The following is a 26,767-nucleotide window of genomic DNA, read 5'->3' on the forward strand; positions in this document are numbered from 1 at the left end:
GAATGGTCAGGAATGAGGGGAGCTGTAGGCCAGCAATATCTGTAGTCCAGCCTTCAGACTCAGAAGGTTGCAGAGTTTTGAGTGGTTCCAAAATACATTTGTAAGGTCCCTGCTGCCTAGGGTGTCCTATCGAAGGAAATATCTGTGAGCTGCATCGCTCAGAAAGTATTTGGGAGAGACTGCATTAAATTCTTTTGGAGCGGTTGTCTGCCAGTGTGTCTGACTGCATGTTATAACAGCAACGCTCCTTTAAAATCAAAGACTGGGTCAGCTGCTCTCTGCTAAGCACATTACCAGAAGAGAAAAGTAGACAAAAGTCACTTGCCTTGATGGCAACCACAACTACTTAGTCTGCAAGCCTGTGCAAGTCCAGACATTAGAGTTCTATTCTTCGCATTGGGTGTGGTTTAATAGACGCCCATGCAGGGCTGTGCCTCAAGCAAGAAGAATAGCCAGCTATTTTAGTTAGTTAATTCTCAGAGATAGATGGGAATGTGAGGGGAATGTGAAGTATTTGGGAACCTTATCGGTTTCCAAGAGTAATACACTAAATATGAGTTGAGAAGCCTGCTTTGAGAAAGACGTTTTTCCTAAAGTTGTGAACAGCCAGGCAGTCAAGGACATGTCATAGTCTGGAAAATGTCCTTGAACAGAGGACAGCTGAAGAATAGAGGCAAGGAGGTGCCAGAGGTTCCTCATCCCTCCTGTAGATTTTGGGTGCAACAAACAGCCTGTTCTTTTTTCTTTTTTTAAGCTGCTAGAGTCAGGGGCGATGGGGTTGAACATGTATCGTGTGCCCAGGTTTCCGACAGCAATTACTGTAGGCTAGTTCCATCTTGGAAATGATTGGTGCCTGCTGTTTTAAGTGAGCTGCATATGCCAGGAGCAATCCTGGAAGTTCTCCCCCACCACTGCCAGAGAAAAAGGGTGGAAGACTTATGTGCAAGAAGGAGTTGGGTAGAGAAGGGAGCACCAGTTGGGGGCCAGTGGTGGCTTGCTTTTGCCTTGAGTAGCTGACACTGGCTCTATATCTAGGGTGCCAGGGTTTAGCCCAGTGCCAGAGCTGGGTTTTGGAAAGTGTGTGAAGTAATGCTAAGTAGTGGCTGTGAGCAGTTTCCCTTCACTAGTGAGTAAGCACAGCCCATCCACCCAACTCTCCACCCACCTACATATGCACCAATCTTCATGTATCTTTCCTTTCAAAAGACGAGTCAAGGACGCTGGCTGCCTGCAGTTGGAGGAATGGGAGGAACTTGCTTATTAAACCTAAACTCCCCCTCATTCTGCACATTTGCTGCCAAGGAGCTGGGCTTCCACCACAGATGGTCGGGTCTTCAGCCAGTTCAAAGCTCTGGCAGCTCTCTTTTTAGAAGTTGGCCACACTGTCAACATAAACCGTGAGCATCTTGGTAGAACAGCCTTCAACAATCTAGTACCTTCCAGATATTATTGGATTACAACACCCAGCAGCCCCAGGAAGCATGGTTGGTGGTCAGGGATGATGGCTAACAGGTTACCCATCCCCACTGCACTGATTCCTTGCTGAATTGATTCCTTGCTGGTATTCTCGAGGCAGCTATGCAAGAGGAGGAAGAGGGAGTACTGGGTGAGGAAATGATAGAGGGAGGCGAGAGACAAGATGGAGAACTAGCATTTGATTTGCTGGTGTGCCCATCTGACAGTTCAGCTGTGATGATGGGCTTGCTGTGCTGTGCATCTTCTTTTTGAATTAACATCTGCTTTTGCCATATTGGAGAACTCTTTGAGGACTCTCATAAAAGCAACAGATCCCAGGATGTGTTGTTGTTGTTGTTGTTGTTGTTGTTGTTGTTGTTGTTATTAATAATTTATTATTTGTACCCCGCCCATCTGGCTGGGTTTCCCCAGCCACTCTGGGCGGCTTCCATAGAAACCAAAAATACACTAAAATATCACACGTTAAAAACTTCCCTGAACAGGGCTGCCTTAAGATGTCTTCTGAATGTCAGGTAGTTGTTTATCGCTTTGACATCTGATGGGAGGGCGTTCCACAGGGCGGGCGCCACTACCGAGAAGGCCCTCTGCCTGGTTCCCTGTAGCTTTACTTCTCGCAGTGAGGGAACCGCCAGAAGGCCCTTGGTGCTGGACCTCAGTGTCCGGGCAGAACGATGGGGGTGGAGACGCTCCTTCAGGTATACTGGGCCGAGGCCGTTTAGGGCTTTAAAGTTCAACACCAGCACTTTGAATTGTGCTCGGAAATGTACTGGGAGCCAATGTAGGTCTTTCAAGACCGGTGTTATGTGGTCTCGGTGGCCGCCCCCAGTCACCAGTCTAGCTGCCGCATTCTGGATTAGTTGCAAATATAGTGGTGTTATGTTAAGAAAATATAGTTAATTGGGATGGGGAAAAACAGTCGTAGCTGGCTTGTGTGTATTCTCAGTGGAATTACTGTATGTGTATGAATGTTGCTGCTGCTTTGCCTTTGACAACATTATTGAACAAGGAAGGCCCTCAGTTTTCTTGGTGAAACTGAAGTAACATTTTTGGTGGCAAGTAGGAGAGGATCAAGGTCTAAATATATTTCAGTGAGAAGAAAGGCTCCCCTTTCTTGCCGAGTTCTTTGAGAGTGTGGTGCAGGCCACTTGCACTGGATCAAGCCCCATGCAAAGCTAAGCTCTGAAACTGTAAGGCTCATATGAGACACAGATGTGGCAGCTCTTGTTTTTGCACAAGATCTATGAGGCTATATCACATTATTTTTTAAAAAAATTGATGTCCTGAGTTGTTACCTGTGTGATGTGCTGCAACCTGTAGGAGCTGAACCTGCTTTACATGGTATTACTACTTGACTCAGCTTCTCACGCTCAGCTCCAATCAGAAGATAAGTTAACAAAGATCCACGCTGGTGTTTAAGCCATAGTAATTACCACCACTCAACTGCATTTATATCACTGTAGGTACGCAGGGAGAGCTAATTATTACACATGAAGAGCGCTGTCCCTGTAATGTAGCATATGTTTTCCTTTGTTTCACATTGCTTTTCAACCTTTGATGATGATACTGATAAAAATACTTAATATTTACTTTAGGACAAGGGTGGGGAACGTGTGGCTCTCCAGATATTGTTGGACTCCCAACTGCTTAAGCCAGCATGGCTGATGATCAAGAATGATGTGAGCGGTAGTCCAACAACACCTGGAAGAGCACAGCCCCCCCCCCCCGCCAGCCTCCCCTGCTTTCAAGTGCTTGAGCTGTTTGATGTACATTAGCTTAGTAATACTACTACTACTACTACTACTACTAATTTTTTATTATTTGTACCCCGCCCATCTGGCTGGGTTACCCCAGCCACTCTGGGCGGCTTCCACAGAAACCAAAAATACACTAAAATATCACACATTAAAAATCCTTACAAGAGCATTATAAAGTAGGCCAGTGTAATTATTCCCATTTTGCAGATGTGGGTGGATGGAGCTGAGACTCAGATTACATATTATCTTGACAAATACATATTTCCAAGGTCATGTTTGCTGAGGTAATGTGGGCGTAGAGATACCATTTGCATGGGGTGTTTTGGTAGGAGAGAGTGCTGCTTCCCTGATTAAGTCTTACAGGATTTCCCGCCCCCTCAATCAGACTTGTTTCTGGTTTTGGACCCTGGGCAACTGCCTAATGGGGACCGATGAATTATTATCAGGGAGTATCTATAGTGGGAGGTCTGACTAACAGCAGGTTCAAATGCTTACGGAACCTTCTTTGACTCCGCTGAAGATGTCAGCATGGCAGAATCACCTCCATGATAGTAATAGTTGGAAATTGCTGTAGGATGCCTTTGCTGAATTTTGCCTTTGTTTGCTTCCATCTTTTAGAGGCTGCTTCCCTTCAGAGAAGGACAGTTGGGAGGGGAGGCAACAGAATAGGATGGGGTGAGAGAGCAGAACTTACGTGTTCAGCAAAACAACAACGCATGATAAAATTCTTTCTCTACTGTAAGCACTTCAAGCTCAAGCAGCATGCCTGAATGCTCCCACATGTAAAAACAAAAATCTCTTCTACACAGAAAGATATATCATCATATTTCCTGATGCCAAACTGCATGAAGTACCCTTCTTTTTAAAAGTGGGTGAGTATTTTTTTACATGAGGAAACCATAACACATTGATAGGACACCCCTTCCCCCAGTATGAAATGGTACAGGCTCTGAAAGATCACCTGGTTTTGCTGAGTGTATAGATTAACCAGTCTTCATTTTGTGCCACGTTTCTAGGCACAGGTGTGGGCTTTAAAGCTCTGTGTCTGAGTGTGTGGTGGTTTTTTGTGTGCAGGCGCTTTCTCTAGGGAAAACCCATGCCTTACCGCTGAATCAGAACAAATGGCAATCTTGTTTTCTCGCTATTTGGGTTCCTTTATTCATAGTCTCTCTCCCACCACCACCCCAGCTAGCCAGACCCCCCCCTTGCTTCTCTTGGGCTCCATGACCTCCAGAGATGTCAGCAGCTGTTCCTTTGGGGTGGGGGGGGTGGGGGAGAATTATCACTCAGTGCCAGCCTGTTACTTTGGGGAGTGGCCACATTGTTGCTGCTGCTAATCAAGGCCACACCAGGGTGTGTGGAAGAGGCCGACTCCCAGATGCTCAGGATGCTTTGAGGCAGGCCTATTTATAGTAATTTTCTGCGTAGGACTGGATAGGAACCTCCTGAAACCCTGGAAGGAAGGGAGCCCCAGCTGCTTTGCAAAACAGCACAGCCTGATGGAGGAGGGGAAGGGCTTTCTTGGGCCTGTCAGGGTGGGTCTTGCAAAATGTTGACCATTTCCATCTGGGTCAAAGCACCGGGCAGCAATGTGGGCAGCAGTATGGGTAGGTGTGGGATGCTTGTTGAAAAGTAAAACTAAAATTCAGTGCAAGGAGTTCTCCACAGACTGGATAGCTCCCGCTGTCTCTGATGCCCTTGTCCTAATCAGGACTAAATTAACCATGGCTCATCCTAAGGAAAATGCTGAGGGTCTTTGCCATTTTAGAACCCCCATCGTCAGCACTCATCTGTACAAGTTACTAGAGCTCCCGGTTAAAGAGGGAAGCTTGGAAACGTGATCTGTGACTCCTGAAGTCTCTGAAAGCAGGAACCTTTCTGCACCTGAGGCTTTGCTCAGTTCCCCCTCCAGGTCTCTCTTGAGTGTTGGTAACAACCTGGTAGCTCTGTGAGCAGAGAAAGGGCTGCTGGCTTGAAGACCTCTGCTGCTGGTTTATGCCACTTCTGGTGGGTGGTGCAGTTGTTGTTGGTTGTTTATTTGCTGGTGTCAGAGAACACTTGCTCTGGTCTTGTCCTATGGAGATGGGAAAATATTATCGGTGTTTTGTTCCTGCAGTGTTGTGCAACTGCCCTGGAGAGTGCAACCACAAAGATATATATTAGTACCGGTAAGTACGCTGTAGCAAACCCCAGAACACCTGGTGCTCTTTCTTCAGTTTCTTTACCTTAAGGGCTTAAAAGAGCATCTTGGGCAGCCTTCAGAGGATCTTTACTGGGATCTGAAGCAATACTGGGCCTGGGAGGATTCTTTCACCCACCTGTGCAAATGATGGGAAAACACAGCAATCGCCCTGTCATCACCATGCAGGGTGTGGGGCAGACAGAAGCCTGTGAACCAGCTCTGTTGGGTCCAAAACTCGCCTCTGCCACCTCCGCCTGCAGTGGCAGTGGGTGGGTTGCATCACTGTCTCGACCTGTTTTCCTGTTTGTGAAATACAGACAGCATCAGCCTCCAGCTGTGCCTTGGGACTCGGGAGGCCTTGTTCATCTTTTCAGCAAGTGTGCTGAGTGTTGCTGAGCAAAAGAAGACTGTGGTTGTGGTGGGATTTCATACTGAGGAAAACCATGTCATAGTCCAAGCAAGCATAAGCACTTGTGCAAACTCTGGGGCTGCAGCTCGTTCTGTTGTAACTTAGTCGCCTTTCAACCATGGTGGTTCAGATCCCCAAAATCTGATGGTGGCAGAGGTGCTGCTTTCCCACTGCTTTCCTCCCCCCCCCCTCCTGTTGAGGATCAGTGGTAGACAGAGCTGGAGTGAGCATGGGTGGGGCAGAGCCAAAAAGGAGAGAGTGGGGCCACCCCTTCTCTCTCTTTCTGAAACCCCCTTCTCTCTGTGTGTCTCTTTCCTTCTATCTCCTGCCTTCCCCACCCCGCAGGCTGCCAAGAGAGGAACAGATCACTCTTGCCAGTGGTATGAATTGATTCCTTGCAGAGAATTCCACCCCCCCATCTCCTTTCAGCTTCTCTCTTCCATATCCCACTTCTTGCCTACCCTCCCTCTGGGCTCCCCCCTATTGCCCCCCCCCCCAAATTAGACTATGGGCTGCAGTCCCGTCCCCCCTATGCAATTCCCTGGCTATATTCTGCCTCCATTGTTGGAGGCAGTGTGCCCTTGAATGCTAGTTGCTGAGAATTACAAGTGGGAAAGTGGTGTTGTACTCAGGTGCTGCTTACAGACTTCCCATAGGCATCTGCTCGGCCAATGTGAGAACAGGATACTGGACTAGACAGGCCACTGGTCTTTTCAGCAGGCTCTCTTTATGTTGCCCTCAGTTCTGCAGCCACCCAATAATATGCAGTGAACTAGCCAGAAGTTTCATTTTTTTTTCTTTGCCCTCTCCCTTTGCACATTCTATTCTCTTTATTTCCTGGATTGAAAGAAGAAAGGCTTTTGCATAAATACCTTCACAGTAAGAGCACCCGATAGGTTGTAACAGCAAAAGGAACATAGAAGCGTTCTGTAAAATGAGAATAATAATGACGTTTCAAAATGCTAAGTGCTGTATTCATTAAGAGGGTTGAATATATAGTTAATAGTTACGAAAGGTGGCTGGGTGCAGAGTTTCACCTGGCTGCTTAATTTCTAGATCTGAGGGAAGCTGAAATGGGTGAGGTGTTCAAAACCAATACCTGACACAGCTTGGGAATGTTAGACTTCCGTTTATTGCTCATGCTCAGGAAGTTATTACCTTATGTGCAGAGGCGCACATTTGGTTTGGTTATTTAGGTATATGCTTAAGCTTTTAAGGTATACCTAAAAATATAAAATGTGTGAACAAGGCAAACATGTGGATTGTACACTTGTCAGAGAGTTGGGACAGGCTGGAATTCCAGGTCAGGTGTACATTCAGTTGGAAATCTGGGTTTCCTGCAACGTACAGAAAGACCATTGGAGTAATTTAAACAAACCAACAAACCAAGAGGGTCTTGTGACACCTGAAGGATGGACTGGTTGATGGTGTCCAAAGCATATGTTTTGCACCCCTTCTGATGGATGTCCCGTTTCTCTCTTTTTCTTCAGGGTGCCATCAGAATATGTTTCCCCTTTCAGCGCAGTTGTTGGATTACTTTCCGAACTGGATTTGACTGGAAACCCTCAGCATCTTGACTCTGGAATTACAAATCTCACTCACTGCAACTGGGAGGCAACGTGCTGTGATGTGAACTTACGCTGCCGGCCATGCACCCCACGGGCAGCACAGATCCTGGCTTTTCCCGCACTGCTGTGCAAACCCTGTCTCGTAGCCATTGCCGGAACATAAAACAAAAGATTTCTCAGTGGGAGGGTCGGACTCAAGGGGGTTGCCAGGAGGAAAGACAGAAGCCCCAGGACTTTGGGGTCAAGTATGGTCAAGAGAGCAGGAGACAGACGGTGGGACTTGGGCACAGCAGGCATTCAGAAGGACTAGCAAACATTCAGAGCCTTGGCTTAGATTTCCGGGAAAACTCTCGCCTCTGCTGTGTGACTGAGGAGGAAGAGGAGAGGCTCCAAGAGGCTCCAGAGAGCCCCTTGGTTGAGCAGCTCCCCAATGGTGTTATATCTGAAGGAGAGGATGAGGCGGACTGGCAGGGGGAGAGGCTCCCTCCAGGGAACTTCTACACCTCACGGGAGCTGTGGAAACAGATAGAAGCCCTTCCTCCCGACCAAGTCCTTGCTCTGGCTTTGGACCTGAAAAGGAAGCGGGAAAGCTGTGGCTCAACAGAGAAGGAGCTGAACCTGGCTCCGACAAAGAGCTTGGAGAACATCTACTGTGACGTTGAAGGCCAGGAGGGGCGGCCAGCTATCAATCCGGTACCCAAACCACGAAGGACTTTCCGATACCTGTCTGAGAAGGACCACACAGATTGCCCTAATGGAGGCTATGCCGAGAGGAAGGCGCCAGAACGTCAGTCTAATGGTGGCTGTCCTGCCTCAACCTCTCATGACACTGGGCAGAGAGTGGTCAGCAGAGGAATCCGAAGCAGATCCAAGAGGTGGGTGCCAGGTTGATCTCTCTGGTTCCTCTTATGCAAGTAGGTAAAGGTAAAGGACCCCTGGATGGTTAAGTCCAGTCGAAGACGACTATGGGGTTGCAGTGCTCATCTCGCTTTCAGGCTGAGGGAGCTGGCGTTTGTCCACAGACAGCCTTCCAGGTCATGTGGCCAGCATGACTAAACTGCTTCTGGTGCAACGTAACACACGGAAATGCCGTTTACCTTCCTGCCAGAGTGGTACCTATTTATCTACTTGCACTGGCGTGCTTTTGAACTGCTAGGTTGGTGGAAGCTGGGACAGAGCAACAGGAGCTCACCCTGTCGTGCGGATTCAAACCGTCAACCTTCCAATTAGCAAGCCCATGAAACCCAGTGGTTTGGACCACAGCACCACCCGCTTTGTGGTGGATATTGCTCATTGTAGCATTGTAGTTTCTAATCATTGCGGTTTTCCCCCATCTTAGGGAACAGCTAAGCATACTCTTTTCTCAGTTCCCCCCATTCATTCTTCCATCATCAGGAAATCAGAAAGGTTCTCCCCCACCTTTCAATATTTCTGTTTTCAATTGTAACAGAAAAAAGGGGGGGGGGATAGATTAAAGAACAAAAACAAATTTCCAGCTGACTTTCCACAGTAAGAGTATTTCAGCATTCCTGTTTTAGTATACATTAATATAATCAGTCTAAATAGTTGTCTAGATGAAATTGACTATTACAACCCATATGTTCAAATGTAGATGTATGTTGGGCTACAACTCCCATCATGCCTGCCCACTGGCCATGCTGGCTGGGGCTGATGGGAGTCCAGCAACTCCTGGGGGCAGGAACAGGTTTCCCTATCACTGCCTTAAGGCATGAAAAACAATTTCTGAGAGAAATTATGTTAAAAATGATCTCACCCCTTTTTATTGTCTTTATACGTTCTGAATGGAGAAGAACTGAAGACGGAGCTTTTCTGAAAACTTGCATAATACTACTTTTTCTAAAAGAGCAGTTTTATGCTGAAAATTCTCCAAAAGGAAAACAAACATTTCAGTCAGCTCTAGACAGGGGCAGCAGCCCTTTAACAAAACATAGGAGATGGGCATGTTATTGCTTGTGAGGCTTGTGTGATGATAAGGCAACTCTATGCTTTGTTTGCAGAAAGTCCTTTGAATTTGAGGACATCCAAGGTTACCGAAACCGGATAGCAGCCATGGAGTACCAAAAGCTCCATGAAGAATTGAATGGCACCACAAGTGTCCGCCTCTATTGCACGCAATCGGAGGACAACCTCTATGAGGACATTATTGGTATGTTGCAAAGTTCACTTGGAGGAAATGAATTGTACTACTTTGAAGCTGACCTGTTGAACATGTTTATAGATGCCTGTTTGTAGAGTGATATCAAATACCACTTCTCTGCTGCATAACAGCAAATTGAAGAAAAGCGGGTGTGGGGATTTGCAGAGCATGCTGCTTCTTTGTGCTTTCTTCCTCCCCATTTCCTTTCTATTAGTTCACAAGTAGGCATCCTATGGGCCCTAATGCCACTTTATGCAGCACCCAAACCTGCTCAAGCTGCCCCATTCTTCCATCGTATCAGAGTTCCTTCAGTCCTGTTCATTTCCTCCTTATTTTTCCTGTTTTCTTTTTAAGTGTCTCTTCTCCCCCACCCCATTTCTGTGTAGTTTCAGAACAATTTGAAGGGCCACATTTTATTTGATAGAAATAATTGATGTTTTCTCAGGAGCGTTTTCCTGGTTGTACAGCTTTGGGAAAAGGATGTTTTCCTCTCAGCTCTCTGAGAACAAATTGATAGATTTCTGATGTTTTGGTTTGTGTGTTTTTGTGTGTGTGTGTGTAGCATACCAAAGCCAGAGAGTAATCATTTTCAAAACAGTAGCTGCATTGGTCTGTTGTATCAAGAAAATCCTGTGCATGACCTTTGAAATCTTAATGACAGGTGGGTTGTCCCTCCCACCTGCCAAGTTTTGCCTGTGTGGTTGGGCTTCAGCTTCACAGCAGGACTGAACCTGCCCCCCATCAACCAGTAAGTAGTGAGCTGAAACCTGCTATCTGCAGCCACTGGCTCTGTGCATGAGTTCCCTGTGGTGAACTTGCTCGCGTAGCAGAACAAGGTTGAATTCACCCCTCTGCCCATCAGCTGATTGACAGGTGGCTGTGGTTTTGGAAAATGGTCCTTGTGGGCTGAATTGGAACCCCTGGTGGGCCAGGACTGGCTTTTGGGTCAGAGGTTCCGTTTCTCTGCTGTAGACATGGTCCCAGTTTGTGCCTTTTGTTGTTGCAAGCATGTTGGTATTCTGCCTCTCTCCTTCATGATACTCCTTTTTCCTAGATCCTGCTAAGGAGAACCTGTATGAAGACATCAAAGTGAAGCCTCTATGGAGGATCCCCTCTGCTTGGAAGCTGCCTCCTGCCCGGAGCACCATCAAGCCTCCCAAGGTGAAGGCCCATTTCTCAATGTCTGTTCTCTGCATCCCCACCTAAGGCTGGATTTTGTCCCTGCATTTCACAGGAATTCAGTTGACTAAGATGGAATAAGTTCAGACACGCACAGACTCAATGGCGTTCAGCTAAGAGTTTGGATTTGATATCCTGCTTTATCACTACCCAAAGGAGTCTCAAAGCGGCTAACATTCTCCTTTCCCTCCCCCCCCCCACAACAAACACTCTGTGAGGTGAGTGGGGCTGAGAGACTTCAGAGAAGTGTGACTGGCCCAAGGTCACCCAGCAACTGCATGTGGAGGAGCCGAGACGCGAACCCGGTTCCCCAGATTACAAGACTACCGCTCTTAACCACTACACCACACTGGCTCTCTAAGTGTTTGAACTGCTTCCATTGAAATGTTTTGTGTGTTTGGGGTGATTGCAAACCTGTGGCACTGTGGCTTTCACCACTGTTGACAGTTATCGACTGAAGATTGCACATGTGTGTGAATTCACCATTAGAGAGTAAAAAGCTGCTTCGCTATGCTGTGTTAGCATTAGCTTGATCTCTCCTTGTCCAAAGACAATACTGCGCACTCCCCATGCGGTGAACAAAAGAGGAAGGGGGAAATTTGTGCATGCATGCTGAAGCGCATTCACAATCTGTAGGTTAGGAGCATACCTCCACACACATGCACTAGGGTACTCTTTTGTGGAGGGGAGCTTGTGCTGCCTGGGGATTAAACCATATGCCCAGTATCTACAGCACCACAGGGGTCTTTGTAGCAGTGCAGGGGAGGCACTTTGTTGCCTAAACATGTGCACCTGTGTATGCTTCCCTTTTCAGACCTCCCACTCACTGTGCTTTTACCACCTATAAAATAGGGAAGTGCATTTGTTCAAGACTGAAAGCTGACGCTTCCTCTCCAGCTCTCCCACTTGTGAAGGAATGAGCCTGAGGCGCATTCACAATGCTAGCCTTTCCCATCTTGTGGCCCTCCAGCCCTGAAATGTTGGTCTTGCTGGCTGGGGCTGATTGGAGTTCCAACAACTTTTGAGGAGCCAAGAAAAGGTGTTGGCAGGCACTTAAAGCCTGTGTCCATGGTTCCCATTATAACTGACTTGAAATGACACCCACCCTCTGCTTCTCCATTGACAAATCAGGGAGATTGTGTTAGCTGCTATTTTGCCCCCAGATGATTTTAGGGGAAGAGGACAGTCACTAAGCTAAACACCTGCTAAATGCACAGGTGTGTAAATCGGGAGAATTGGACAGGCGGTGGAAGAGGAGGCAGGCCTAATTAGATTTCCCCACTGCTCAACTAAGGGGACTTTCTGGCCTGTGCTCTTCTCCAAACCAGGGATTGTTCCCATGCCTGTTAGACACTTCTACTTCATTGTCACTACCATAAAAAGCAGGCAGCCTGTTTGCAGAATTCTTGTTCATTATTGGTGTCTGCCCACATTCAGCTTAGTGGGAATCACTTTCCTAGTGAAACCTTTTCACTCTCAACCATGTTTTTATTTTATTTTTGGGTTTGTGCAGCTACCCCCGAAGCCACACTTCCTTCACCGCAAAACCTTGGAGCTAAAGACCACAAGGATCTGCCTGCGTGGGAGGCTGCCAAAGGACACAACTCTACCTGTTACGCTGACGGAGTGGAAGTTCTTCAAAGCAGGCGAGGCTGGAAGCAGGAAGAGGAAGAATCTACCTCGGGTGAGGAAGCACGATTCAAAACTTTGAGGGGTTCCCCCCGGGGGGGAAGCAGCAAGAGGAGCTAGAGTCTTTTCTTTCTTTCCCTGCTCATGCACCACACCACTCAGCTCTGGGTATGGTCCTGAGCATGAGGAGATCTTCACCCTTCCTCTGCAGCAATGCTGAGCAGTGATTTGAACCTAGTTCAAACCTAGGTGCAACATTCAGCTAGCTAGTCCTCCTTGTGGAAGCCCATGCCTGAATTAATTTCACTCCTTTGTTTATTTGGATGCTGCTGTCCTGCTGTGCATAATTCAGGCTGATTAGCAAGTGGGCACAGGCAGTATGTGGCAACGTGCAGTTGATACGCAGCTAACCCCCATTCACTTTGGAAGTTTAATTCTGATTTTAAACAAGTGATCAATGCTGCTTGTAAAGGCTCAATATGATCCTGAGTTCATTTTATTCTGCCTAGACTCATGTAGCTTATTCCTCTGGAGTGGCTTACTCCGGATTTAACATTTTAACCTCCAAAGTGTTTTGTGGCTTAAAGCTGCTGAGCAGTTTATTAGGAATGAGACAGTTCCATAAAACTTGAATATCATTTTCCTGATGTGTTTCCTGCCGCTCCCTCCCGTGGGTGAGTGAGTAACAGAGATGCATGACTGGTGTAGTCGGCAAACTAAGATTCGCTTCTGATGCTGCCTACGCACTGGAGAAATTGGACTCCTGTCCAGCTAGGGGTCTTTTTATATCACCTCGCATACATCTGTATTTTTAAAAAAACACTGCACATCACACACCAGTTCTCTTGGTAACCCTACAGTAAGAAAGCATTGCAAAAAAAGATGTGATTCAGATATTGTTGTCTAGCTAAAGACCTGAGCAATAAAAGCTCCCAATTCTGGCATCTACTTTAGGCTAAAGGACTGAGCCAGCCCACACAGCCTAGTAGAAATCTCTTTCTTCTGTGGCAGAGGGAATTGGGGGTAGGAGGAGGGAAGGCTAGCATATTCCCCAGGCCAGACTTGTTGCCTTTTCCAAGTGTTACACATCAGCATTTCTTGGAGTGTGCAAAGATGATTATAAACGTTGTGCCAAGAGGAATGATGAAATGTCCCACATGAGTGCCCTTTGTTAGACAAAGACCCCCTAAACAACCTCCACATGTAAAGGAGTAATTTACTGACAGGGAAAATGCATGTTGTTCTCTCACTCTGAACTCACAAGATTGCTGGAGTGATGCCCAAACACACTGTGGCAAAGAATCTTGGTCAACCCCACCAGAGAAGCATGTGCTACGTTCCAGCATCCTGACGCCATATCTGCAGCTCTCAACCACTTTCCCTGGGTTCTTGAAGCTGCTGACAAATGTAACAGCCCTGTGACTGCCAGAGTTTGTGGCAGCTGGCTTGGAAAGTGTGTGGCAGGGGAAAACGTTTCCAAATCACAGTGCTTCCGTGGCAAAAAGCTGTGGAAAGTCTCAGCTACCTGGCATGCACACACACACACACACACACACACACACACACACACCTTTTCCCCTTTGGCATTTTGCATGTTTCGTCTCAACAGACACCAGTGTAACCCTGGGAAAACTCTGCAGGAGCGGAAGAGAGGCAGGAGGAAATGGATGGAGGAAGTGCAGTGCTTCCTGCAAAAGGGCAGCCGTGCTTTCGGGTTGTGCTGCACGCCATTGTGCACCGCCCTGGCCCAGGGGCAGCCGAGCAGATTGCTGCTGCGGTTCCTTCTTCCTCTGCCCGCCTGACCCTGCTTGGGTTTGCTGAGGTCAGGGAAAGGGTTGGGACTGTGAGCGGATTTACCTGGCGCTTGCCTCTTGCACTTGTGCATTGCTGGTGGTGATGGGAATGACTGGTCCCCACCCTGTGGCCTGTGCTTGGAATGTAGAATGCATTCTTCAAGCCGGGCAAGAGGGAACTTGGCCTGCGTGCCGCACCTTTCAGGCAGCAAAGCAGTTCCGCAGGAGATGAGAGCGCCAGCAGGTTATGACTTGACATGCTGAGCCAAAGAGCTTTCTGTCTGCCTGTGGCTTGAGACGCCTGATACTACACATGGAGCTGGATGGGCTTGGCTGCTGCTGCCACCACCACTCATCTCTTAGTGCATGGTTTTTTTTTAGAACAACATAAAGTAGGTAACTCAAAAAAGGGGCACCCAGTAGCTAAGTGCCAGGCGCCTCCAGATATGGAACTATGTTCCCCTCTCTTTTATTTGAAGGGTCAGTCCTTCCCTTCATTTCCAGGACCAAACTGTTCCTCAGTCCCGGCAAGGGAGGTCCCTTGCTGCCATTTCCTTGAGAATCTGTGGCCCTCCAGACATTGTTGGATCGCGGCCAGCGGTGATGCATGAGGGGGCCAGAGCATCAGTGGTTCCGTCTCAGCAGTAGCGCATGAGCAATCAGGTTCTAGAATGGTGAACATGGTTGTAATGGAGCATGAATATAGATTTTCATGTTCCTGATGCTCTAAATAGGCACACCTTTGGAAAGCCAACCCAACCTATGTTATGAATCTTGGGTCTCTGTTCATGGAGTTGAATGTGCCTTTGCGTAAGACTTAGATGTAACAAACACTTCATGCTACAGAGTACTGTGGGAAGTTCTCTAGTGGCTCACAGGTTTCACTGCTCCCTGTGACCTGGTCCCAAGATCAGGCCCACGTCAGGACTCCTAGTGGCATGTATATGCAGTGTCCATATACATCCCTTACACGTTTGTATGTTTCTTCTGGAGGTCAGATGATTCAGTTTGCCCTCTAGATGGATCAGATCATCCTTGACATGGGTTTGGTAGCTGCCCACCTCAAAATTTTCCAACATGGCTCTGTGAGTGGCCAGCTTTTACAGTCCTTGTCTGGATACTTAGGAGACATGTGGCCCCTCTTGATTTCCACTTTGTTTTTTGGGTTTCAGCTTGTGTTGAAGATTCAGGAAATCTTTGACTCCAAACGAGGGAAGAAGAGGGTGAAGTTGGTGGCCCAGACAGGAAAAGAAGTTTCTCCAGCCAGAGGTATGGATTTTGAGTTATGTAAAGTTCTACCAGTCAGATATCCAAACATTGGTGGGGATAAGCATGTACTTGCCAACTCTTGAGTATGTTTAATATTTGCTTACTCCTTTTTTATCCTGCCCTTCCTCTAATGACCTTAGGATAATGTAGAAGGTTCTGTACTAAAATTGCAGAAGAATAAAGTAGTCCCCGATTTTTAAAAAACTGTGCTACTACGTTTTTCTGTGCGGCTTTTCTTCCCGGCATGTGCTGAACTACCTAGAATAGAGCCATGTGTTCTTTGTGTGACCTGCATTTTGCAAATCAGCATTGTCAAGTTGCCTAGCAGTGCTAAACAATTTATGGTGATGCTTCCTTACATTGCACAACATGGAAGATGCCTCCTCAAAACCATATGATGAGTTTTATTTGCTTTGTTTAACACTTGGAGTGTGTGTGGCAACAGATGCTTTTGCCAGATGTTGCACCTGTGCCCAGCTTTTGGTGCCCTTAGGCCCATGATGGATCATCAGTGCGTCAATTCCCTTCCAGCATTTCCTATTCCCACCCAGCTGGCAAATTCTGATGGAAATTCTCTATCGTTTCAGGTGAAACCAATGGGTATGACAGTGAACCGGAGAATCTGCCAAAAAGTGAGTGAGTCACAAGGGCTGAGCCAGCTCATGGGGCATAATTATAGTTGCTGGATCACCTGCTGGTATATTTACTAGAAATGGCCAGGCTGCATATAGCTTCTGTGAACCATTTGAGTATTTGGAATATTGATCATTTGTTTGTGGCAAAATGGGCTCACTATGAATGCTTAGAGCAGGCATGGGAAGCTGTGGCCCTCTGGATGTTGTTGGTCTCCAACTCATGTTACCTCCAGCCAGGTTGGCCATCAGGGATGGTGGCAGCTGTAGACCATTAACAACTGGAGGGCCACCGGTTCCCCATTCCTGGCTGCTTGTGGAGCTCAGGGAATGCATATTTCTTCCAGCACCGGGGAGAGCATAGCTTGCTTGGGAGCTATATCTACTAAAACTTTGGCATGAGGACTTCATGCCTAGGATCCCAGTGAAGAGAATAAGGATTGGGGTGACTAACAGGAAAAAAATATCTGAAGGAAGTGGGCATGTTTAGAGCTCAGGTGGTGGCTTTCAAACTGTGTCCTCATGAACTCTGGAGTTCCAGGTGCTTGATGGGAAAATCAGCAACTATGGAAGGCTTTCTTGAAAGACAGCCTGTCTGTCATCATTACTATTTTCTTGCAAAGGATAGCCTCTCCCTACTGACTGTTTGACATGTTCTAGGGCACATTTGATTTTTACAGGGCAACAGCAAAGCCCAACCAGCTTAGCTGTTGCTCCGCATAAACCTTGAAAGTGGACCAGAATCCTCTGAGAAACCTGGTAATCCCATGGCAGGCATGAATGGGTGTCGCTGCACATAAGCCAGTGTGGAATGAGTTCCCTCAAAGGAGGGAGGTTTCCCCTCAAAAAACCCAACTCGTTTAGGGAATAGATTCCATCCAAAGCAGTTGTGTCCTTTTCCAAAGGTGAAGAGAAGACATCCGTAAAGAAAAAAGTTAGAGTTAGGGCATCTAGATGCTGCAGAGGCTGCTTCTCTCCAGTTCCATGGTGCTACGAAGTAGTCACTGAACTTCTTGTGGTAAAATATATTAAGAGGCTGGTCACACGCCCCTCCCAAAGGCATCTCCAGTGTCGCCTCTTTAGCCCATTCATTTCTGTACTCTGTATGGCCCTGCAAGATTGTGAAACGCCCTTTGCTGGGAAAAAAGGAGTAACTGGAATGAGATTATACATAATGAGTTTGGCCCTTTATCCCAGGCTTGCATATAAGCACTGGAGGAAGAACAACTAGAGCAACAGGCTCCAAACTGGATCTGTGTCATGACTCATCTGCTCTAGCTGGCACCAGTGGCTCTGGACACACCAGCATTTCCTGCTCTCCATGCCTGCAAAGCTTTCCCTGTAGCCTAGCACGGACACACTTCAGTAGTGCCCACCAATGTCAAGTCATGTCTCCATCCACCCTGCAAACTGTCTTGTGTGGGTACTCAGATAAGCACCCTCTCTTAGGTGCTAGAGGTGGGGAGGGAAGACATTGGAGTCAGGTTTGGAATAAAGGAAGTGCAACTTTTTACATGCAGGCCACATGAAGCCTAAGTCACTGCAGTTGGTGCAGTTTTGAATACTGCTCCAATCCCATTCAGAATGGGATGCTTTGTGATAGCTCACTATGGTGGAGAGGAGGAAACCAGTTCTGTCCTTGTGCTGTAGCTTTCAGATGTTAGTATGTTTTGCCTCAGATTGGGCAGCGTAGATAATTTGCTACCAAGCTGTCTCTTGCTTACTGCTCCTCCCAACCTTTACTGGTATGCAGGAGAACAGAGCTTGCCTTGTTCCCAACTTTATCATTGACCGTCTGCATGACCTTGAGTAAATTCCCTAATCCAGGCCAGGTCAATGTATTGCCCTCCAAATGTGTGTCCAACTACAGCTCCCATAATCCTTGAGCTTTTGCCATGCTGGGTGGGACTGATGGGAGATGGAGTTCGACAAGAACTGGAGGGCTAATCTGCCCCTAACCATTCAACTTTCTTCCACTCTGTTGCTGCCTCCCCTTCCTTCACTCAGGATAAAAGGCTTTAGCAGTTAAGAGGTCATTTGTCTTCCTTAGGTCGCCATAAGCGCCTGCTGCAGGTACAGGCTCAGTCCAAGAGAAATCCACACTACCAGACTCTGGAGCGGGACCTCATCGAGTTCCAGGAGCAGCAGCTCTTTGAGCTCTTTGTGGTGGTGTCACTACAGAAGAAGCCATCAGATGCAACATACACCCCACAGATTATACAGCAGTTTCCTAGCAAGGTGAGTGGCATAGCAATGCGGATGTCTGTCTCCATTGTCCAGAGCTTAATGTTATTGTGAATATGTATTGTGAGCCCCTTTGCTCTTGTTGTAGCAGTATAATACACACTGAGATGAATAGAAGCACAAGTACACTAGCTGGTCTGTGAGTCCTTGGTTGACGTTTTTGTATCTCTTAAAATAATTCCACTGTGTAGTCTCAATGACTTGTAAGGGAATGAGACTTATCAAAGGCCCATAGCGCAGTGGGTAACTGAGATTGATTTTGTGGCAGTCATCGGGATTTGTCCTAGGGCCCCTCAGGAACTGGAGCATCCTTGGAGCCTAATTGCATTTCATATGCAAAATATGTGCAAAAAGAGTCCAACAGCTGCTTTTCTTTAAAAAATGCAGCTTCAGGAGGGAGATGCAAACCATTTCCCTACAAACCTCTATAAATCTCTAGTCTATCTATCTGTAAGTGATGTTTTATCCCCACCTTTCAGTTTTATTTCTAAAACACTCAAAGATGGCCTACATCACCTGAAATAAATTGGACCTCCAAAATACATATTTTTAAAATGTGGTTTAAAATGCATGCTTGCTTCCTCAAAAGTACACCTGGAATCTGACAGAGGTGTTGCGATGCAAGCAGCTTGGATGGAGCATTGATTTGGGGGCAGAGAAAGGGTTAAATTCTCCCTCTCCAGTTCCATCCCCCTTCCCAGTCCAAAACTCTTGCCTAAGAAAAGCAACCATTGGGCTTTACATGTTTGCATGCATTGGGGAGCAACATGTATTTCCGTCCTCAGGCTGAAACATTGCCTGCTGGACTGTGGTCTAGAGGAAATGCCCAAGTGCTGACCTAGCTGGCTGTGCCCAAGTCCCTGTGCAAAATCTGGGCTTGGACGATTGCTCAGCTCTTTGCCAGAGAGCCAGAAAAGAAGCTCAGCTTTGTTTGGGCAAAACATGCACCAGTTTCTAGTGCTGTGCTGCTGGGGGCAGCCCGCAGACAGAGAGAGGAAGTGCAAGTGAGTTTTAATGGTAATCCCAGAGCAGCGCTGACTTCATCTGGTTGCTGTTGATAACAAAAACAGGGAGGGGGATGTGTTGGCCTACATTGCTCAGGAGGCACAGTGAGCAACATCCCACCGCCTCCCATGACCTCTGTGTGTGTGTGTGTTTTCTCTTTGTGCCATTGCTGACAAAGTGGATGGCGCCCTGCCAGTCTGCTAGCCTTCCCTCTGCCTGGGAGATATTTGGTAGGATGTTAACAAGATTTGCACGGGAGGGTCTTTGAGGCTGGGATCCAGCAGGAAACATTGCCCTAGTAATTACGAGGCAATGATTATAACATGAGCACAGTGATTACAGGCTATCGCCAGCTCCGAAAATAGTGCTGTTTCCAAACAATGTGCCAGTCACTCCCTTGCATGGGAGTCTGCAGTGAAGCAAAGCTCCTGGAAAGTCTTTACTAGTCTCAACAGTAAAGCAAGCTAGACTGGAGTGGGCAGGGGTGTGTTTTTTTTACAACGAAGACCGTGCTGTAAATCAATCAGGAAATAGCAAGGCATGTATATATTAATATGCCTATTTTTTATTTTTATTATTATACACTCTGTTTTCTGATATTTTAATTGAGCGCTGCTTTGGAATCATTTGTTGCAAATTGGTTAATGAATTCTGAAGGAAATCAGTAACCTGCATATCCTTACTGCAGAATTGATCTGATCATACCAGGAAACTGTTCCTCTGCCTTTGAAAAATTGTAACTTATTTTTATTTGGGGGAGTGGGGCACCCTTTTCAAGGTATTCAAGTCAAAAGCAGCTCTTGGAGGAGAGGAGAGGATGAAAAATTGATGTGGGAGCAGGGCTGGTGTTTGGGGTCCTTGGAGGATAGTTCCCCATGTCTGCACCCAGAGAGAAACTCTTTGCTTGCCTGGCTGTGTTCAGTGACGTGGCGTGTCTTCCCTCTGCAGCCTGACCACTCCTTTCGGCAGTCTAAGGACACTGAAGAGAGGCTAAAGGTCATCCCCAAATTCTGTTTTCCTGACCCCAAAGACTGGTGCCCGACATCAGAGTTAAAGAGGTGAGAGACTGTAAAATGGATTGTTTTTATTTAGTGAGAATCTAGGCTAAGAACTGGATTACTTGGGAGCAGCGGTGGGGAACTGGACCTAGCCAGTGGGCCTGGGTCTGACCTCCTCCAACCCCTCTGTGGCATTTTGACAGATCGGTGTGGCTACCAAACTGTCAATTACCCAATGTCACCATGATATCAGGCATAACAGTTTCATTGCCAGTGTGGCCAAAGCTCTGGGTAAGCAGGCTGATTGTTGCCCAGGAGGTTTGAAATCAGTTTGCAAAGGCACAGGGGTTTAGAGGCGCCTATGATCAGTAGGTCAGCGGCACCTTATAATCCATCCTTTTGGCAGGAACCCGCCCCAAACCCGATGTCACTTCCTCTTGAACTTCCAGTGCTTAATGAAGCCTTTTTTTTTCATTTCCAGCAGGCTTCTAAACTGAATTCTGATATTACAAATTTAACACATTTTTAGTCTTATTGCATTGGGTCTCCTGTACACCGACCACTTGGAGTTGACTGATTAAGTGGTATACAAATTGTTCATAAACAAATGATGACAGCAGGTGTTGGGCATGACTTATGGGAAATGGTCTTGCAGGCCCGAGGTCCCTTGCTACTGGTTTTCCATCTCTTAGGGTATCTCTTGTTGAGGACTGAATAGTGACCCTAGGAGTAGAAGTGATTAGCATTGAAGGGTGGGGTTGGTTGCCCTTGGTAAGGGCAACATGTCTCCCCTTTCATGTGGTTTTGCAGCTCTCAGACTGAGATGCGTTAGGAAGTGTGTCCTTTTGGCTAGTTGAAGAAATTGATTTGATTTTTAATTTTATTTTAAAAGATACCCTACCTTGAAAATAGTGTTTAAAAGCACAAACAAAACTACAACCCTTTAGCAATCTTTTTATTTGCTTGTTACTTTCTGCCCACCCTTCCCCCAATTCACTGCAGTGTTGCAGTGACCTAGATATTGCTGACCATGAACTGCTTACCTACCCCAGTGGGACCCTTGCAAACAAGGGTGGGGTAAGGAGGTAATCTCTTGGCGGCCAGTTCTGGTCATTTCTGGGTGGGTGGAGATCTTGGAAGGCAGCACACTGATGAAATATCTGCTGTAAACAGATTTAGGAACTGGACAAGCGCTGTGTCATTTATGCCCAGCAGTGAAATTCACGTTGTGAAGATGGGGCCCTCTGCAGGGTAGGCTAACTCCTGCTGTGCTCGCTCAGTCAACATGGCAATCTACTTTTTTCTCTCTTTCCCAGCGAAACGTTTTCCTTTGTGCTGACTGGTGAGGATGGCAGCCGCTGGTTCGGATATTGCAAGAAGCTCCTGGTAAGTAGCTCCCTGTCTTGGATGCTACCGTGAAAGCTCTGCAGCTGCAGGTGAAAGATGAGTGCATGTCCACAGTCCTGTGGATGGATTGGCTTTGAGGGCCACTGCAGTGGCTAGCAGGCTATATGCCTGAGCAGTTTCAAATAATTCTTAAGCCTGGCATATTGAAGGAAAAGGAGGGTGGAGGGAAGATACACTATGTAGAAGCTGAAACCAGGGATGCTCAGGTGACAGTAGCGTGAGAGATCCTTAGCAGTCTAGCCTTCTTGCACGTTCCACTGCTTTGCACCTAAAGATCTGCTCTTGTCGCCTTTTTAGCCAGAAGGGAAAGGCAAACGACTGCCTGAGGTATACTGCATGGTGAGTCGCCTCGGCTGCTTCAACCTTTTCTCTAAGGTGAGTGGGTTGCCCTGGACCTCATAGAGAAAGTGGTAAAATGCCTTTCTAGGGTTGCTGTTGGTTGTTGGGATGGCACATCTTTTCACAGCACCTGCCGACCAGGGTGGGGAGCCCGTGGTTCTACAGCAGTTAGTTGCATTCCATCTGCTCTAGCCAGCAGGGCCAGGCCAGGGATGATGGGAGTTGTAGTTCAGCAACATCTGCAGGGCTACAGGCTCCTCAACCCTGTAGTAAAGGAAATGAGGGGAAGGGTTGGATCTTAATGCACCTTTAGTAGGGTGGAAGCAAAATCAGCACCAGTAAAGGTTAAACCAAAGCCAACCCCGCTTTCTCCAGCCCCCAGAGTTGTGCCTGGAAAAGATGTGGTTTCTTGATTTAAAGAAGCTCTTAAGAAACAAGCTTTCAGTTCCCTTCTTACTGGAAGAGAAGTGTAATGCTTTGAGGAAGACTGCAGAGAAAACTGCCTTGCTGGCTGCAGACTGGCAAAATGACAATAATTTGTTCAATGTGGTTTGTAACGTATTCTGAAGAGACTTCATCATATAACAGCTGTCCACTCCCTAGAATGCTTGTTATTAAATTTGTATACTGCCCTTCATCTGACGATCACAACATAAAAGTACGACATGAGAACACAAAATACATAACATAACAAAACAAATTTTAAAGGACACATTTTAAAGGACATAGAATGTTATGGGCCTGGTTATAGGGAAACGGTTTTTTTCTGGTGCCTAAAGATACGTAATGAAGGCGCCAGGCGAACCCCCCAGGAAAGAGCATTCCACAAATGGGGAGCCACTGCAGAAAAGGCCTGTTGTGCTGCCACCCTCTGGACCTCTTGTGGAGGAAGCGCACAAAGAAGGGTCTCAGATGGTGATCTCAGGGTCTGGGTCAGTTCATAAGGGGACAGATGGTCCTCGAGGCACTGCAGCCCTGAGCCGTTTAAGACTTTATAGGTCAAAACCAGAACTCTGATTCACGTCCTTCATTATACGTAGTCGCTGTGGCATTGCCAAACTGATCTGTGAGATTTGCACAAGGCATCCTGATTGTTTGCCAGCAGCTCCTTTTGGACTTCCCATAGGCATCTGGCTGGCAACTAACCATGATGGCTATGTTCTGCCTCCAGTGTCAGAGGCAGTATATCTCTGAATGCCGGTTCCTGGGAATCAAAGATGGGGAAAGTGCTGTTGTGCTCATGTTTCGTTTGTGGGCTTCTCACAGGCATCTGGTTGACCCCCGTGAGAGAAAGATGGGCCATTGGTCTCATCCAGCAAGGCAGTTCTTAGGTTTGTCTTCGAAAAACTGTTAACTTCTCTCTGCAATATTATCAGTCATATAAAGGAATGTATAACTGAACATTAACATTTAATAGCATTTCAATTTTAAGCATCTTTGGGCCTTCTCTTTGAACCATTTACATCCTCCATGCACCATATTGATGGATTTTAGGTGTGAATTCATGAGCAAGGAGGAAATGCGCACTCATTGTTTTTTGTAGGATTAGGGGGTGATTTGGATTGCCTTCTGCTTTGGCCCCAGGGTAAAACTGCCACTGCCCCATTTGTCTTGAGATGCACAGTGTAACATACAGTAAGATCTCAGATCTCATTACACGATCAGTATTACTCCAAGCACACTAGCGGCCACTTAGAAAAGTAAAAGAGACAGCCGTGGAAAACAAATGGGATGTGTGTGTATTTAAATACGTTACACGACTTAATAAAGTATTGTGAAGGAAGCGTAGGCGGCTGGAGTCTGGAAGAATGCTGACAACAAACTTTGAAAGTGGCTCACAATGAGCTAGGGGAGGTGAAGGAATGAGGAATTGAATGTGAGGAAGGTGGAATTGGGGGGGGGGATGCACCTAGGGGTGTGTCCTGGATGGGTGGGGACCGCCCACACTTGGTGACACGGTGACTTACTCACTTACTCACTTTTCTAGTGAATTAACTTGGAAAACTGGTTTCTCTGGATGGTTGTGCCATTACAATGAAGGACACATCTTTGCTGGGGGAGGGAAATGAATGTGCCTTTATATCATGTGCCAATAACACAGCACATCTTATGAGAGGACATCAGCTGAAGTGCTGAAGTGTCAATCCTCTCTGCTTTCATAGAATCATAGAGTTGAAAGGGATCCTGAGAATAATCTAGTCCAGTCCCCTACAATGCAGGAATATGGAACTGTCCCTTGTGGGGATCAAAACTGCAATCTTGGTGCCCTAAGCACTACGCTATAACCAGCTGAGCTATCCATCTGTTTCTCACTTGTGTTGTGGCCAGGAAGAACCAGTCTTGTAATAGTAAATTCTTCTCATGCAGATATTGGATGAAGTGGAGAAGAGGCGTGAGATGTCCCCAGCCCTGGTGCACCCATTCATGCGCAGCGTCATGGAGGCACCATTCCCTGCTCCTGGGCGCACCATCACTGTGAAGAGTTTCCTGCCGGGAGCAGGAAATGAGGTAACGGCAAAAGGCACTGTTGCCTAGCAAAGGCGTGAGGAATGATCACCATGATTGCAGTAGGAACCCGGAGGAAGGCTTGCTTCACTGCCCAGAATGTGCAAGCCATAAAGCAATTTCCAGAGGGTTGCTGGCATCCTTTATCTGTCCTTTTGGGACACAATTCAGAGCTTGCCAAGTCTATGAGCACACACCTACCTAAATAAATGCATGAGCGGAACGACTTCCATTTGCACAGTGGGACTTCCCTTCCCCTTTCTGCACCCCCTTAAATCTGTTCTGGGGGTTCCCCCAACCCTTGTATCAGATTTGGGGGTGGCATAGTGCATGTGTGGAGGGAGAAGAGGAAGCCTTTCTGCTCCTATAGTTATTTAATTGAATACAGTCAAAGCTTGGTTGTCAAACGCCTTGGTACTCAAATGTTTTGGCTCCTGAACACCGCAAACCCGGGAGTGAGTGTTCCAGTTTGTGAACGTTTTTGGGAAGCTGAACGTCTGACGTAGCTTCCGCGGCTTCTGATTGAGTGCAGGAAGCTCCTGCAGCCAATCGGAAGCCGCACCTTGGTTTTCGAACCGTTCCGAGAGTTGAACAGACTCCTGGAACGGATTAAGTTCGGCAACCAAGGTACCACTGTACCCAGTGGCGTAGCGTGGGTTGTCAGCACCCGGGCAAGGCAAGTAATTTGCGCCCCCTAACCTGTGGATTTTAGCACTCGAGTCTCTTCCATGCCCCCCCCCCAGATGTTGCGCCCGGTGCGGCCGGCCCCCCCCTGCACCCCCCCACGCTACGCCACTGACTGTACCACCTCAACATTTTGGGTTTCAGGAGAGAACACAACAACAAAATAGCTCACTTCTTGTCCATAACTCATTTACAATTGTCTGCTCTCAGGTAATTGAGCTTTGCCGTCCCCTGGACTCGCGTCTGGAACATGTTGACTTTGAATGCCTGTTTAAGTGCCTCAGCGTCTCTCACTTGATCCAAGTCTGCGCTTCTCTCCTGCTGGAAAGGAGGGTGATCTTTGTTGCTGACAATCTGAGGTGAGACTGAAATGACAAGTCCCCTGCCTGGCTTGGCAAGATCTTTGTGTGTGTGTGTATCACTCCACCCTTTCTGAACCTTTCATGCCACAGAATAATTACAACTTTTCTTGTTAATGCATATACAGTATAGACTACCATCATCATCATCATCCAAATTCAGCCACCATAAAATGCAAACTCTGGAAATGTGAAGCAGATATTCATGAATTACTGGGGAAAAAGACTATTGGTCTACCCTTACATAAGTGTGCACATAAGGTGTAGCTTGCATGGAACCTGACACCAAAATCTGGAATTGCAGGGCCAGCTGGGGAAGGGCTGTAGATCAGCGGTAGAGCACCTACTTTGCATGCAGAAGGTCCCAGGTTCAATCCCTGGCATCTCCAATCTTGTCTGAAATGCTGGAGAGCCACTGCCAGTCAGTGCAGGCAATGCTTAGCTAGATGGACCAATCGTCTTACTTGGTATAAGGCAGTTTCCTATATTCCTATGCTCCTTTGTACTCGGGAAAAGTGCATTACACAGTCATCTCGGAACTGTACAACTTCATAATTGTGGTGGAAGATCAAATTTTCCTCCATAAAAAACAAATTGCACTTAGAAAACTTCCATGCCATGGAAAAGCCTGTATTCTTTCCCACTAAGATTCTGGCTTTCTGGAACCAGGGAGTATTTATTATGGGACAGCATTCATTCTTGCAGTTAACTACCTCTATTTTGCAGTGGTACTGTTCCAAAAGTATCACATATTTTCTCTTGCATGGGACCATTACATACATCACATTTTAGCCTTTACCTGTACTAAATTAATTTCTCTAAATTAGGGGTGCTTTTCATCAGTCAGGGACTTCATATACTGACTAATGCTTTTGTGTTTTATTTCCCTCACTTAGCACCTTGTCCAAATGTGGTCATGCTGTGGTTGCAGCACTCTACCCATTCACCTGGCAACACACTTATATCCCTGTCCTGCCAGATTCTATGATAGACATTGTCTGCTCACCCACCCCTTTCCTTATTGGCATCCTCTCCTGCTCCTTAACTCAGCTCCAGGACCTGCCCATTGAAGAGGTGAGATCTGAGAAAACCTCAGGAGGAAATGTAAGGGGTGGTGGTGCACCAGTTATTACACCATATTAGTGAGGAGAAGGTGAAAGTTTTAGTGATGTGTTCT

The 26,767-nt window shown here is 47.0% G+C and overlaps 1 protein-coding gene across 1 annotated transcript in view; it reads left to right on the forward strand.

Moving 5' to 3' along the window:
* Window positions 1-26,767, forward strand: part of DENND2C (DENN domain containing 2C) — a 55,665-nt gene that overhangs the window by 21,344 nt on the left and 7,554 nt on the right. The window contains exons 2-14 of the mRNA XM_083444300.1: window positions 7,312-8,264; window positions 9,408-9,556; window positions 10,602-10,708; window positions 12,240-12,410; window positions 15,321-15,417; window positions 16,005-16,049; window positions 18,100-18,287; window positions 20,247-20,356; window positions 21,613-21,682; window positions 22,001-22,078; window positions 24,410-24,550; window positions 25,442-25,590; window positions 26,487-26,664. Of these exons, the coding sequence (XP_083300426.1) occupies window positions 7,471-8,264; window positions 9,408-9,556; window positions 10,602-10,708; window positions 12,240-12,410; window positions 15,321-15,417; window positions 16,005-16,049; window positions 18,100-18,287; window positions 20,247-20,356; window positions 21,613-21,682; window positions 22,001-22,078; window positions 24,410-24,550; window positions 25,442-25,590; window positions 26,487-26,664 (2,277 nt within the window). The 5' untranslated portion in view covers window positions 7,312-7,470. The remainder of the gene's footprint in view (window positions 1-7,311; window positions 8,265-9,407; window positions 9,557-10,601; window positions 10,709-12,239; window positions 12,411-15,320; window positions 15,418-16,004; window positions 16,050-18,099; window positions 18,288-20,246; window positions 20,357-21,612; window positions 21,683-22,000; window positions 22,079-24,409; window positions 24,551-25,441; window positions 25,591-26,486; window positions 26,665-26,767) is intronic.

This window comes from Podarcis tiliguerta, assembly GCF_965153285.1.
Source record: "Podarcis tiliguerta genome assembly, chromosome: 6".
In the NCBI taxonomy this organism is placed as follows: Eukaryota; Metazoa; Chordata; class Lepidosauria; order Squamata; family Lacertidae; genus Podarcis; species Podarcis tiliguerta.